This window comes from Pygocentrus nattereri, chromosome 16 (assembly GCF_015220715.1).
Source record: "Pygocentrus nattereri isolate fPygNat1 chromosome 16, fPygNat1.pri, whole genome shotgun sequence".
Lineage (NCBI taxonomy): Eukaryota > Metazoa > Chordata > Actinopteri > Characiformes > Serrasalmidae > Pygocentrus > Pygocentrus nattereri.
In genome coordinates, this window is record NC_051226.1 from 3,111,095 (window position 1) to 3,127,360 (window position 16,266).

General features: G+C 45.7%; 1 protein-coding gene across 2 annotated transcripts in view; it reads left to right on the forward strand.

The window, feature by feature from the left end:
* The window catches only part of oatx (organic anion transporter X), a 35,513-nt gene extending 21,545 nt beyond the window's left edge, over positions 1-13,968 (forward strand). The window contains exons 7-10 of one of the 2 annotated variants that reach the window (XR_005131655.1): positions 5,141-5,355; positions 11,128-11,236; positions 11,313-11,515; positions 12,655-13,968. Coding sequence is in view for 1 of the 2 variants with exons in the window: in XM_017719565.2 (XP_017575054.1) it covers positions 5,141-5,355; positions 11,128-11,236; positions 11,309-11,515; positions 12,655-12,766 (643 nt within the window). In the remaining variant the exon portion in view is untranslated. Of the gene's footprint in view, positions 1-5,140; positions 5,356-11,127; positions 11,237-11,308; positions 11,516-12,654 lie in introns of both variants that reach the window. The other variant, XM_017719565.2, reaches the window with a different exon arrangement.
* The last annotated feature ends 2,298 nt before the right edge of the window (positions 13,969-16,266 follow it).

Here is a 16,266-nt window from a genome sequence, read left to right on the forward strand (position 1 = left end):
CACAGTGAAAGTGTTGTACAGTGGATCGCCGGTGGTACAAACGCTCTCCTGTACCGTTCCTTACCACAGCAGAGCTGAATGAGTCTGTAGCTGAAAGTGCTCCACTGTCTGATCAGTAGGTCATGGAGAGGGCATGATGTGGTGTTTAGGATAGCAGTGGGTTTACTAAGTCACCTCCTTTCTACCACCACCTCAAAACCATCCAGCCACCCTTCTGGATCAGCCTTCTTTAAATAAATGTAAACATATTTATAAAACATGTATATTGGACGGAGGTAAAGTGCTTATGTGCACTGCCCACAGTAGAGGAAAGCAGGAGATGGATTATGGTGCCGCATGTACAGTGATTGTTACACAGTGTGTAATAAAGGTGTGTACAGCAGTTTAAAGCAGAGGAAAGGGAAAAACCTCCTTGTTTAGGAGGACGATGTTCTGGTGAATGAAGCTGCAAAGGCGGCAGGTGGTCTGAGTGTTTAGGGATCTCACTCTTGGTCTCCGCTGAGATGGAAACAGCTGGGAGAGAGTGACCAGGGTATGAGGGGTCAGCCAGGATCTTCCCCGCCGTCTCTGTCACAATAGATGAAGGGTGGACAGCCGATGATTTTCTCTGCACAGAGCCGACCAGCCGGAGACGGAGGATGTGATGATGGACACCATCATGGTAGTAAAACTGGAGCAGCAGAGCCTGAGGCAGCCCATATTTCTTGAGCTGTTGCAGGAAATTAATTCCCACCACTATTTTCAGCTAACTCCAACCCCCGGCTCAACTTTGAAGAACGCTCAAAAACGGGAGGGGAGCTGCAGTGATGTTTAAGTTTGGAGGTGGGGCTGTGAGGGAAAGTGGGTGGGCTGGGTTGCCATGTTTTTATAGCGGACGTTAGCTACCAGAAAATATGGAGAGTGACTGATCGAACGGCACTTTTGCAACGGAGAGTCTTACTCTGTTACGGGACGGCGGGGAACACCAATGAGAAGGAGAACTAAATAAATGTATTGGGGCAATGGAGAGTGTGTTTGGGACGTTGCGCTTGAGGTGACCGCCAGGCTCCGGAACCGCCACTGTACTGATCGGCGGTCCATGGAGTTACCACTGTGCCACTGGGACACACAGGTGATAACAGGTAACACACCTCAAGGAAGGCGGAAATGAAGAGACGGGAAAAAGCGTGCTCAAACTAAGGCTGACCTAGGAAGGCGAAATAAAAGAAGAAGAAAACAAAATTCACTTCCCCTGTAAGGATGACGAGAAGGTACACCATGTATTTTCAGTAGTTTTGGGGCAGTTTAATCTTTTTTAGCCCTCTTTTCTTCTTTCTGTAGTTTTGGGGCAATTTTTACCCTTCTTTTCTTTTCAGTTTTGGGGCAATTTCTTTTCAGCCCTCTTTTCTTTAATGACACCAAATACCGTACCAGTCACCCCTTTACAAAGGTGCGGCAAACACTACTGTAAATAAATAGTGGAGCCTGCAGGTGTGCCGAATCAGCCCCTGGGCCTCTGGGAAGTTCAGTGAAGTTATGGCCCCTTGCTGCCGTCGCCCTCTGCAGGAAGCAGGCGATACAGGCTGGACACCTTGCTGCCATCAACCTCTGCTGGCAGCAGGTGCGGCCGGCTGGACCCTTGCATACCATCCCCATCCTCAACGAAGGAAGGCGTTTCTGATCAGGCAGTGCGTCTTGACCCTGAACAGTACGAGCCACTGACTCAAGCTGCCGAAGAGTTAACATAGTGCCAGAAAATGATCAGCAGTGAGTGGCAGAGGCACCGAATGATAGAACAATCCCTAAAACAGTGACAGCTAATATAGTTACTCATTATCTGTTCACCTCTCCTTGGATCACCACCTTATCGTGGTGGAGGGGTTTGCGTGCTTGAATGATCTTAGGAGCTATGTTGTCTGGAGCAAAAGCTCCTGGTAGGGTCTCCCATGGCAAACTGGTCCTAGGTGACAGGTCAGACAAAGTGTGATCCATAATAACCCCTATGAAGACAGAAAAACAGGACTTGTGTACCCTGCCCGGAACAGGGTTACCGGGGCCCCACCCTGGAGCCAGGCCTGGGGGAGGGGCTCGCCAGCGAGCGTCTGGTGGCCGGGCATTTACTCATGGTGCCCGGCCGGGCCCAGCCCGAAGGAGTTACATGAGTCCCCCCTCCCATCGACCCACCACCAATGGGAGGGGCAGTAGTAGGGGTGCGGTGCATTGTGGATCGGGCAGTGTCCGAAGGCGTGGGCCTTGGCGTTCTGATCCTCGGTTGCTGAAACTGGCTTTTGGAACTTGGAACGTTACCTCACTGGCGGGGAAGGAGCCTGAGTTGGTGCGCGAGGTTGAGAGATACCGGCTAGATATAGTCGGGCTCACCTCAACACACAGCTTGGGCTCTGGGTCCAATCTCCTTGAGAGGGGCTGGACTTTATTCTTTTCTGGAGTTGCCCATGGTGAGAGGCGGCGGGCAGGTGTGGGCTTTCTCATAGCCCCTCGACTCGGTGCCTGTATGTTGGGGTTTTCTCCGGTGGACGAGAGGGTAGCTTCCCTACGCCTTCGGGTTGGGGAACGGGTCCTGACTGTTGTCTGTGCTTATGCACCGAACAGCAGTTCAGAGTACCCAGCCTTCTTAGAGTCCTTGGGAAGGGTGCTTGAAAGTGCTCCTCCTGGAGACTCTATTGTCCTACTGGGGGACTTTAACACTCACGTGGGCAATGACAGTGAGACCTGGAGGGGTGTGATTGGGAGGAATGGCCTCTCTGATCTGAACCCGAGTGGTGTTCAGTTTTTGGACTTCTGTGCAAAGCACAGTTTGTCCATCACGAACACCATGTTTGAACACAAGGATGTCCATAAGTGCACATGGCACCAGGACACCCTAGGCCGAAGTTCATTGATTGACTTTGTAGTCGTGTCATCGGACTTGCGGTCATGTGTTTTGGACACTCGGGTAAAGAGAGGAGCTGAGCTGTCAACTGATCACCACCTGGTGGTGAGTTGGTTCAGGTAGTGGGGGAAGATGCCGGTCAGACCAGGCAAGCCCAAACGTATAGTGAGGGTTTGCTGGGAACATCTGGCAGAAGAACCTGTCAGATTGATCTTCAACTCACACCTCCATCAGAACTTTGACCAGATATCGGGGGAGGTGGGGGACATAGACTCAGAATGGGCCATGTTCTGTTCCTCCATTGTTGAAGCGGCTGACTGTAGCTGTGGCCGTAAGGTAGTTGGTGCCTGTCGGGGCGGTAATCCTCGAACCCGGTGGTGGACACCCCAGGTGAGAGATGCCGTCAAACTGAAGAAGGAGTCCTACCGGGTATGGTTGGCCTGTGGGACACCAGAGGCAGCTGGCAGGTATCGACAGGCCAAGCGATCTGCGGCTTCAGTTGTTGCCAAGGCAAAAACCCGGGTGTGGGAGGAGTTCGGTGAGGCCTTGGAAAGTGACTTTAAGTCGGCTCCGAAAAGATTCTGGCAAACCGTCAGGCGACTCAGAAGGGGAAAGCAGTGTGCCACTAGCACTGTATATAGTGGAGATGGTGTGCTGCTGACTTCGACTGAAGACGTCATTGGGCGGTGGAAGGAATACTTTGAGGACCTTCTCAATCCCACCGACACGTTCTCCAGTGAGGAGGCTGAGTCTGGGGACATGGGAATAGGCTTGTCCATTACTGAGGCCGAAGTCGCTAAGGTAGTTAAGAAGCTCCTTGGTGGCAAGGCTCCAGGGGTGGATGAGATCCGCCCTGAGTTCCTCAAGGCTCTGGATGTTGTGGGGCTGTCTTGGCTGACACGCCTTTTCAACATTGCGTGGACATCGGGGGCGGTGCCACTGGATTGGCAGACTGGGGTGGTGGTGCCTCTTTTTAAAAAAGGGGACCGGAGGGTGTGTTCCAACTACAGGGGAATCACACTCCTCAGCCTCCCTGGCAAGGTCTATGCAGGGGTACTGGAGAAGAGAGTCCGGCTTATAGAAGCGGAACTGACCACGATAACAATTTTTGACAGGTTGGATAGACGTGATCACCTTTTAAGCACGGCTGGTTAATTTTATTATTACAGAGCCGTGCATTTCAGCTGTTAATGGAAAAAAGGTCTTAGGGTGGAGATAGACCTTAGGACACCGCTACTGTTTTTAGCAAAGCTTTGGACCAAGTTTATCTTATAACAGTGCGTCCTACAGTTTAAGAAGCCAAATAATCAAGTCTGTTAGAGATGACTTAAGGCAAGGAATGATTATTATTATTATTATTCATAAAGCACATTGCATATTCACAGTGATTTACATAAATAAAAAGCAAAATAAAAGACGGCATGAAAAGAAGGTAATAGAAACCTTCTTATAGAGGATTCAGTTTAGCTATAGGAATGCATTAAACATTTTAGTTTTGTTTTTATTTTCCAACAGGCAGAGTTTTAAAAGTTTTTTTTTTTTTTAAGTTTTCGTTTCAGTATGTTGGTTAATATTTTGTCGGAATGCAGGGTGGTGTTTCTTGCAGGGATCTTTTCTATTTTAACGATTTAAAATTAGCCTGTTTTACTCAAAGTACTCTGGAGTGTTTTCGGCTTTAACACTGAAAGAATCCACTTCTAGACTTTAAAAATGCAAAAAAATAGAAAAAGTAAAGTTTTTCAGTGTAATACTGTTCCGTCTAGCGTAGGTAATGTTTTAAGAACTGTTTTTTATTATTAGATTAAGTGACACTTATTAGTGGCACAAAGGTTAAATGCAGATGTGAAATTTCTCCAATCTGTGGAGTGAAACACCACATACACACTAGTGAACACACACACTAGGGGGCAGTGAGCACACTTGCCCAGAGCGGTGGGCAGCCCTATCCACAGTGCTCAAAGAGCAGTTCGGGGTTAGGCGTCTTGCTCAAGGGCCCTTGAGTCACATATTGTCAGCTCAGAAGATCGTCCGCTTGGGCAGTTGTGGACTGAAGGTTAGGGACCCAGCCTTGTGACTGGAAGGTCACCGGTTCGATCCCCTGAGCTGTAAGTGACTGAGGTGTCCTTAAGCAAGACACCTGACCTCCAACTGCTCCCTGGGTGCCATGGATAGGGCTGCCACATCTCTGGGCAAGTGTGCTCACTGCCCCCTAGTGTGTGTGTTTACTACTCCACTGCACGGGTGGATTATTCTTATAATCCTTTCCGACAGGTTCTCCACCAGTTTTGCATATTATGGTCTGGCGATGGACCTGCAGAAGTTCGGTGTGAATATTTATCTGATGCAGATCATATTCGGAGCGGTGGACTTTCCTGCTAAACTGGTGGCTTTGGTCATGCTCAGCTTCCTCGGCCGGCGACTGACCCAGGCCACCTGTCTCCTCGCATCAGCGTCCGTCATATTCGCCAACATCTTTGTCCCTAAAGGTAAAAAGACAGACAGTCTGCTGGACTTTTAATTTAGGTGTTGCTATGGAATAATTCCTGTCCTCTCTTTTCTTCTATTTACTTTACAATTTTGTAAGTCTGGTGTGGTGCCCAAGCTCACATCCCCGTCCTGATCTCACTTCCCCTGGTTCCGGTCATAGTGTTTGCAGTCTTAGTGGATGAATCATACACACTGATCAGGCAGAACGTTCTGACCACCTCCTTGTTTCTACGCTCACTGTCCACTTTATCAGCTCCACTTACTGTATAGCTGCACTCTGTAGTGCTACAGTTACAGACTGTAGTCCATCTGTTTCTCTGATACTCTGTTACCCTGTTCTTCACTGGTCAGGACCCCCATGGACCCTCACAGAGCAGGTACTATTTGGGTGGTGGATCATTCTCAGCACTGCAGTAACACTGACCTGGTGGTGGTGTGTTAGTGTGTAGATGCTGTACAAATGATTATGCGCTTATCTTAAAAACACTGTGTCCGTCTGTTGCTCATACCTGGTTTCATAGACGGTAGCAGAGGCAAGCAGGTAGGGAGAAAGCTCACAGTCAGGCAGGCAGGTAGGGAGATAGGTAGCAGGCAAACCAGCAGATAGCAAGCAGGCAGGCAGGCAGGGAGGGAGGAACGAGGTAAGTGGCAGGCAGGCAAGCAGGCAGGCAGGCAGGGAGGGAGGAAGGAGGTAAGTAGCAGGCAGGCAGGCAGGGAGGAAGGAGGTAAGTGGCAGGCAGGCAAGCAGGCAGGGAGGGAGGGAGGGAGGAGGTAAGTGGCAGGCAGGCAAGCAGGCAGGGAGGGAGGGAGGAAGGAGGTAAGTGGCAAGCAGGCAAGCAGGCAGGCAGGCAGGGAGGGAGGAAGGAGGTAAGTGGCAAGCAGGCAGGCAGGCAGGGAGGGAGGGAGGAAGGAGGTAAGTGGCAAGCAGGCAGGCAGGCAGGGAGGGAGGGAGGAAGGAGGTAAGTGGCAAGCAGGCAGGCAGGCAGGGAGGGAGGAAGGAGGTAAGTGGCAGGCAGGCAAGCAGGCAGGGAGGGAGGGAGGAAGGAGGTAAGTGGCAAGCAGGCAGGCAGGGAGGGAGGAAGGAGGTAAGTGGCAAGCAAGCAGGCAGGCAGGCAGGCAGGGAGGGAGGGAGGGAGGGAGGAAGGAGGTAAGTGGCAAGCAGGCAGGCAGGCAGGCAGGGAGGGAGGAAGGAGGTAATTGGCAAGCAGGCAGGCAGGCAGGGAGGGAGGGAGGAAGGAGGTAAGTGGCAAGCTGGCAAGCAGGCAGGCAGGCAGGCAGGCAGGGAGGGAGGGAGGGAGGAAGGAGGTAAGTGGCAAGCAGGCAGGCAGGCAGGGAGGGAGGAAGGAGGTAAGTGGCAAGCAAGCAGGCAGGGAGGGAGGGAGGGAGGGAGGAAGGAGGTAAGTGGCAAGCAGGCAAGCAGGCAGGCAGGCAGGGAGGGAGGAAGGAGGTAAGTGGCAAGCAGGCAGGCAGGCAGGGAGGGAGGGAGGAAGGAGGTAAGTGGCAAGCAGGCAGGCAGGCAGGGAGGGAGGGAGGAAGGAGGTAAGTGGCAAGCAGGCAGGCAGGCAGGGAGGGAGGAAGGAGGTAAGTGGCAGGCAGGCAAGCAGGCAGGGAGGGAGGGAGGAAGGAGGTAAGTGGCAAGCAGGCAGGCAGGGAGGGAGGAAGGAGGTAAGTGGCAAGCAAGCAGGCAGGCAGGCAGGCAGGGAGGGAGGGAGGGAGGGAGGAAGGAGGTAAGTGGCAAGCAGGCAGGCAGGCAGGCAGGGAGGGAGGAAGGAGGTAATTGGCAAGCAGGCAGGCAGGCAGGGAGGGAGGGAGGAAGGAGGTAAGTGGCAAGCTGGCAAGCAGGCAGGCAGGCAGGCAGGCAGGGAGGGAGGGAGGGAGGAAGGAGGTAAGTGGCAAGCAGGCAGGCAGGCAGGGAGGGAGGAAGGAGGTAAGTGGCAAGCAAGCAGGCAGGGAGGGAGGGAGGGAGGGAGGGAGGAAGGAGGTAAGTGGCAAGCAGGCAGGCAGGCAGGGAGGGAGGGAGGAAGGAGGTAAGTGGCAAGCAGGCAAGCAAGTAGGCAGGCAGGGAGGGAGGAAGGAGGTAAATGGCAGGCAGTCAGGCAAGCAAGCAGGTGGTACACAGTGGAGTAAATCCAAATTGTTTGTAATCCACAAAAGACAGGGTTAATCCAAGTATAAGTTCAAAGTTTAACACACATTCCACTGGGTTTCCTAAATTCCACTGGGTGTAGTTCAAATGTTAAAGCGGTAAAAACTATTCAATTACTGCATCTTCCATTGTCTAACTGAGACTGGCCACCATGTGGAAGACGCCATCTTTATCTGAACAGGTGGCTTAAGGCCGTGTCAAAATAAAAGTCCCAGACTAAAGACCAGCAAGCAAAATGGGAGTCTGAATTAAATAATTTAACTAAATTGGGCTCCAACAATGACTGCAAAACACTAGAGGGCGCCCAATGAATGGGGGCTAATGGATCTAAACAGCAAAAAATTCCAATTTTGATGTATCCAATGGATATTTTTAACCAAAAAAGATATTTCCTTTTTTCTACAGCAAATAGGTTTTATGTTCTAGGATGCTAACATTACTGCTACCGAATGCTGATTGGGTAGTGATCAGCTCGTTGTCTGAGTGAAGCGGTTCAGTCTAATTGACGCCATGAACGTCTATGATGCACTGTTATGAAGTCCTATAACTAGAGTTTAAAAGCACTTAAAATGTTTTTAAATGTTTATGCTTTTCTGTCTACAGTAAACTAGTGCATGTATTTAGATAAAAATTATTAAGCATTTACAAACCATGATTTTCACAAAAGCTACATAGGAACCCTTTGATTTTGGACTGGCTCAGGAGTGCCCTCTAGTGTTTGAAGACACTACTGAGTGGAAATTCTCCACATTTCTCTGACCTACCAACCTGCAGAGTTTAGCTCCACCCCTAATCTTACACACTTGATGCAGGTAATGAAGGTCTCCAGGACCAGGAGTGGGAAGTCCTGCCTAGGGTTAAGCAGTATCCCCCATGTAGTTCGCTTATGTGGTCACCAAATAAGTGAACACAGTGCACACTTTCAAGGCATCATTCCATTTATACAGTGATTGGTAAATGTTAAAGAGTGCTGCTTACTAGGAGAGAGGAGCTGGTTGGCATAAGCTAAACCAGCATGACAACATGCATTGTGTATGCAAAAGTATTCAAAGTTTAGCTCTTCAATGAGGCGGACAAACTCGCCGTTCTCCTTTCGCTTTTCCATAGAAGAAATCATCCTGAACGATGTCAGGCACAGCAGGTAAAAGTGGCCCAAATCCAATCTTTTTCAGTGTAAACAGCAAAAAAGAACATTGAATCTGACACTTTCAATTCCGATTTGAGACGCTTTCATATTAGGTACTGAAGTCCGATCCGTATCCGATCTACGGCAGTCCGACTCAGTCTGAACAGCCATATCGGAATTCATGCAACTTTTACGTCAATCCATCTCCACATTTCTCATAATTTTGCGCTGCTGAGAGTCATAAACATTTAGGCTGAAGTTTCTGTACCAAAAAAATAGAAGCAGTTTAGAACGAAGCGGCTGGAGGAGGCTGAGGCTGCAGCGTCAAAGAACAGTGTAAAGAATCTGAGGACACGAACCAAAGAAGTGGCTGTGGCCGAATAACGTGCCCTTTTTGCTGCCAACTCGGACACATTCTGGGTGATGAGCCCAGCTGTCAACCACTGGAACTTAATAATCGCTCTGGTGATGCTGGCGAGAAGATGGAACTGAAGCTCCAGGAGCGACTGGCATTCGTTGGCAGTTGTGATTGTTTATCTCTGGAAGAGCCATGTGAAGGAGCTGATCTGTTGAGACTGGAAATCTTATCAAACCAGACCAAGAAATTCCAAGAAACGTGTTGAGTTGTTGTTGGTTAACATTTATAGTCTTGATGTGAAAAATCATCTCTGAATATTTCATATTTACCTGACGAATTTGAGCGTGTTCTGTGGTGAGTGGATCTTTGATTTATCTAAGTTTTCCTGCCTCTGATTTTCCCCTCTTTTTATCAGCTCCACCTACTGGTGATCTCGCACAACACCAACCAGTGATTCCTCTGTAATATAAATGAGTGGAATGTGTTTGTGGCGCTTCAATGATTTTATATAGAACCATGAACACTCAAAGAACCCTTTGCATGGTTAAAGGGTTCTTCGCATCATGAAAGGGATCTTCTGTAGATGGTTCTATATAGCACTCAGCTCTTGCACTGTTACGGCGTCTAGCTTGTCACAATAGAAGAACGCTTTGGAGTACTATATAGAACCCTGTTCAGAAAGGTTCTATATATAGAACTGTCTATAGCACATTCATTCATATTACACATTTTTCATCAATCTGAAGAACACAACCATTTGCTTTACTAAATAACCCTATTTTAAGCATAGAATAGAATTTTGACAGCCGTAATTTTAAAAAGTGAGAATTTTGACACATCATTGGGAACCTTTACACCATTATACCACCCAACCTTAACAAAGACCAGAAAATCACTGTTCAAAAATTCTATTTGAAGTTTTTTTATTGAAGACCAGTGGTCTAATGTAGCCAAAAGACAGAACGATCAATGATATATAAGTAGTAAAAACTCACCTTTTGGTCACATGATTTATTGATTTCATCAATTTGACGAGTTTCTTTAGATTTGGACTCCGAGAACGGAGATGGAGAGAGGGAGAGAGGGAGAGACACACAGACAGACACACAGACAGACACACAGACAGATATATACACAGACAGACAGACAGATACACAGACAGACAGACAGATAGATAGATAGATAGATAGATAGATAGATAGATAGATAGATAGATAGATAGACAGACAGACAGACAGACAGACATACAGATAGATAGATACACAGACAGACAGACAGACAGACAGATAGATACACAGACAGACAGACAGACAGACACACAGACAGACAGACAGATAGATAGATACACAGACAGACAGACAGACAGATAGATACACAGACAGACAGACAGACAGATAGATACACAGACAGACACAGACAGACAGATATTTACACAGACAGACAGACAGATAGAGACACAGACAGATAGATACACAGACAGAGAGATGCACAGACAGACATAGATGGATAGATACACAGACAGTCAGACATAGACAGATGGATACAGACACAGACAGACACACAGACACGGACACAGATAGACACAGACAGATAGATACACAGACAGACAGACACAGACAGACAGATAGATACACAGACAGACACACAGAGACAGACAGACAGACAGATATATACACAGACAGACAGATAGATACACAGACACAGACAAGACAGAGAGACAGATACAGACACAGACCGAGATAGACCGACAGACCGACCGACAGACAGATAGACTGATTGGTAGACAGACAGACACACATAGACAGACACACACAGATATACAGACATACAGACAGACAGATTGATAGACAGACAGACTGATTGATAGATAGATATATAGACACAGACAGAGATAGATAGATTGATAGATAGACAGACGGACACAGATAGATAGATAGATAGATAGATAGATAGATAGATAGATAGATAGATAGATAGATAGATAGATAGATAGATTGACAGACAGACTGATTGATAGACAGACAGACTGGTTGATAGATAGACAGACAGACACACAGACAGAGAGAGATAGATACTCAAACATTACAAGCTATATGGACTGAAGTCATCATTGATTTCTCTGATGTTGCTTCTTCACACAGAAATGCAGATCGTGAGGACGACACTGGCTGTGCTGGGAAAGGGTTTCACCTCCGCTTCCTTTACCTGTGTTTACCTGTACACCGGAGAGCTCTACCCCACGGTCATCAGGTCAGTCTTCCCCTGGTGAAATGTGTCCAAACGTAAAAGGACATTCTAATTAAATAACTGGTGTGTGTGCAGGCAGACTGGGATGGGCTTTGTCTCCACCATGGCCCGGGTGGGCTCCATGGCTGCCCCAGCTGTTCTCATCCTGGATGAAGTGTTACCTGCTTTACCCAGTATAGTTTATGGGGGGTCTGCAGTAGTGGCTGGAATCACTGCCTTCCTCCTTCCAGAAACACTCAGCGTCCCTTTACCCGACACCATAGAGGATGTGGAGGAGAAATGGTGAGCAGAAACGAGTCCTCACAAACACCTCGAAAGCACTCCAACTCTTTTAGAAGCAAGATGGGGTCCGTCAACGACCCCATCACGACCAGACACTCACTGTCCTCAGCACCAGGCCGACTTTATTTGGGTAAAAACGAGTTTAGGCCCACAGACGAGGCCTAAATAGATATAAAAACCTACAATTACAAATGAACGTTTTCTCTTAGTGTTGATGCTGGGCTTGATTGATGCTCCCATATGGAAGAAAAATATATGGACATGTATTTTTATGTATTTGAAATACATTTCAAATGCACTGCGATGCTACATTCCAAACACTCAAATGCATTTCTGAATATGTTGCCATATTTGAAAATGTATGAAAACCTAAATCCTGTAAGACACTTCACTGTCTGATGCCTTTAGAACTGAATTTGGGTTCCAGTATCTTCATTTTAAATATGATCATATTAACCTTTAACATGACAAAAGCCAGAGTTGTAGGAATTGATTCTCTGTGAAAATGCAGTTATGATCTGATATCTTGTTTATTTGAAATACATTGTGTGTGAAGGTCTTAATAAATTGCAAAAATATATCTGATAAATACATGTATAGATGTGTTCGCCTGCACCTGTTGCCAGGAATCTTGATGTTTTACTCAAGGTGTCACTAAACGTTTTATCTACATATTAAGTCTCTTGCTGAGACTGCATTCGTTCACTTACGTAACATCACTCGTCTTCACCCCTTCCCGACTAGTAATGATGCACAAAGTTCGGTTCATGCTGTGGTGGTGTTATAACTGAAATTTGGGGGAGGGACTCCACTTTAACTCCAACTTTGAGTTCTCAGAGTTCTCCTGGTCCCTCAGTCAGCCTCCCCTCATACTACCACCGCCATGCTGAAGGCAAAGTCTAAATTCACAGACCTTCATTATGTCTTGTATTGCTGTATCTTACGACTGCGTTTTAGGGCCACTGTTAATAAAAATAGTATCTGGCCACTTTATTGGAAACACCTACCTTGTACTTCTGGCCACTTTATTGGAAACACCTACCTTGTACTTCTGGCCACTTTATTGGAAACACCCACCTTGTACTTCTGGCCTCTTTGTTGAAACGTATTGTTGATTATTGTATTTTTTTTGTCTGCAGGGGAAATAAATCTCAGCGTTTTAAGAAGCAGGTACAGAATGAGATGGTGGCGTTTGAGGCAGAGGAACAGACTCCAGGAGAACACGAAGACGGAAAACCAGCTGCACTCTAAGAGTCTCCATGAATCACCTTCATTTCCTTCACTCAGCACAAACACCAACAACAGCATAGGCACTACCGTCCAGACGACTGGAGTCACGCGTTAGTCATGTCTGGTAATTAGCTGTAACTTGTAGACTCATTTAAACTGGACACCAACATTTATCTTTAGATGTTTTATTCTTCACACAGTGCATCTTTTTTGACTAAGAGTCGTTATTAAATGATATATTATTTAAATTATTAAATTAAATGATATGAAATCAAATAAGAATATACTAATATAAAAAATGATTATAAATATAACTAATTTATCCACAGTGATGGTTAGATACATCTGCCTGGATTAATCCAGGACACAGTGGAACAGACGGCGCTCCAGAATCAGGAAATACATGGAATTATGAAACTAATCTGAATGCAGATTTACCAGCTCAACACTTCACTCGCAGTAACTTTACCTGTGTTTAGCGGGAATGCCAATGTCTTCAAAATAAAAGTCCCCTATAATTCGACTGCTATGTCATTGCACTTGATTTAATTAAGCACAAACATTTAATAATAAGTGTTATTATTATTAGTGGTAGTATGCGGTTTGTGGTGACAGAATAATTACTAATAAATATGGAATAAGATGTCCTTAAATGGATGTATATTGTACGTAGTTATAATTTGTACTTGAGACAAAATATGGGACTAAATATTCCTGCATTTTTTCCCCCTGGATATTCTAAAATATGATAAAACACGTTTATTTGCATCCAGGCATGGTTGTAAACATGGTTGTAAACGGTGATTGCTAACTTTTGAGGTGATCTGATTGTGTGTCACGTTTAAATTCATGTTAATTTCCAGAGTTTTGCTGGTTAAGATGTTAAATGTGTTGTATTTTGTAAATGTTCTAGGTGTAAATAACAGAGAAGTGAAAGAAGAAGCACAGCCCTCACTGCAGTAAAGCATACAAACAGCTCATTTTACTAGTGTAATATCACTTTGTTCAAAGTGAAAGTCCAGGATCTAAGAAGCTTTAAAGTGTTTGCACTAAAATATAATTAAAATGTAGTAATAAAAAAATACATGAGTGAAAATACTTGTGTTATAAAATAAAAGCACATTTTAGCAGGAATTTACATGCAGTAGTTATTCGAACTGGTAAAATTGATTTTAATGTTCAAAGAAAAAATTTGAAAAAAATAATAAAAATTGTTACATTTATATTTTCTGACTGGTCATTTCTAAGTACACCATCTGTCCAAAAGTATCTGGACAGCGTTTCTAAAGGGTGAAATCGGTTACTTTAAGAGCCCATATACTGCATAACCGTTTGATTTATTAAAAGTTAGTGTGGTTTTATGTACCAAAAAGGCTGAATGGGCGGGGCTACCTTGCTGTAGGCTGAATGGGCGGGGCTACCTTGCTGTAGGCTGAATGGGCGGGGCTAAACTGATGTAGGCTGAATGATGGAGCTAAACTGATGTAGGCTGAATGGGCGGAGCTAAACTACTGTAGGCCGAATGGGTGGGGCTAAACTGATGTAGGCTGAATGGTGGGGCTAAACTGCTGTAGCTGAATGGGTGGGGCTAAACTGCTGTAGGCTGAATGGGTGGAGCTAAACTGCTGTAGCTGAATGGGTGGAGGTGTAATTTTCCTGCAGTCTTCGTCTTTCTGAACCAGGAAAAGGAAAGTTAGTGATGGAACAGGTTGTGGTGATAGCAGATTCAGACCACTAGAGGGCAGAAATACACAGACGTGCCAGTATATGCCACCTCCATCCAAAATCATACACTGCACCATATTATACTATACTGTATTATGCATACTATACTGTACTGAACTATGCTGTATTATAAATACTGTGCTACACTGTACAATATATACTATATGGTACAACACTGCACTATGCATACTGTATTATGCTATGGCTTATTGTACATACAATATTATACTATACTGTATTAAAATAAAGAAATATACTACTAATAGTGGTGTACTTTTTTGACAGACTATTTAGTTTGGTAGTTTTATTGCTATGCAGAGAACTATACTATACTCTACTACACTATAGTGTATTATACTGTACTGTACAGTAACAATAGTGTACTGTAGAATGCCACTATACATGCCACACATACTGCACTATGCTTTACAGTACTTTACACTATACAGTACTACAGTGAATGTACTAATAATAGAGTTGTACTGTTTTTACAGTTTAGATTGATAGTGTCACTGCTGTGCTGAGAACAATACTGTACCATATGTACTATACAGTACTATACTATACAGTGCTATACTATACAGTGCTATACACCGATCAAGCAGAACATCACGACCACCTCCTTGTTTCTACGCTCACTGTCCACTTTATCAGCTCCACTTACTGTATAGCTGCACTCTGTAGTTCTACAGTTACAGACTGTAGTCCATCTGTTTCTCTGACACTCTGTTACCCTGTTCTTCAGTGGTCAGGACCCCCATGGACCCTCACAGAGCAGGTACTATTTGGGTGGTGGATCATTCTCAGCACTGCAGTAACACTGACGTGGTGGTGGTGTGTTAGTGTGTGCTGTGCCGGTATGAGTGGATCAGACACAGCAGTGCTGCTGGAGTTTTTAAACACTGTGTCCACTCACTGTCCACTCTATTAGACACTCCTACCTCGTCGGTCCACCTTGTAGATGTAAAGTCAGAGACGACAGCTCATCTGCTGCTGCACAGTTTGTGTTGGTCATCCTCTCGTCCTTCATCAGTGGTCACAGGAGGCTGGCCACAGGACACTGCCCACAGGACGCTGTTGGCTGGATATTTTTGGTTGGTGGACTATTCTCAGTCCAGCAGCGACAATGAGGTGTTTAAAAACTCCAGCAGCGCTGCTGTGTCTGATCCACTCAGACCAGCACCACGTCAGTGTCACTGCAGTGCTGAGAATGACCCACCACCCCAAGTGTTGCTGTTATAAATGAAATGTCACTAAGACTAACTTTATTTCTTACATGTAAGATCTGCATTTTTTTACATGAAACAATTCACATTATAAATGAATTTACACAGGTTTCTAATGTTTACGCCAACTTGGAAAAGTCATTCATTCTTATGGACGTAAAACGTCTACAAATAACAGCGGAACTGAACGTTAGAACCAGATTTCTACAAACGAAACTTCAGAATTGAGCAAATTTGCTCTTCTTCATATCCATGAAATGTGACTGAAAGGGGAAACTCCACCAATTATCCTAAATTTCTGCGTAATTAACTGGTTAGGATGTAAACAGAGCGGTTCAGAGCGGTTTGGTGTGAAACGCTGTGTTCTAGATAATCTTACCGGGTCAGAGCTGTTCACAGTGGTGGTGATGGGAACCAGACGTCCCCCTCTAAAAGCTCCTGACAGAAAGTTCCTCCATGAACTGGTTCTGAATCCACTGCCTGATGACTGAGACGCTGTTTTATCACAGTCTTTAAATAAGGTTTTGGTCTAAAAGGTATTTTAATCAATGTATTTCATGGTGGAGGGAT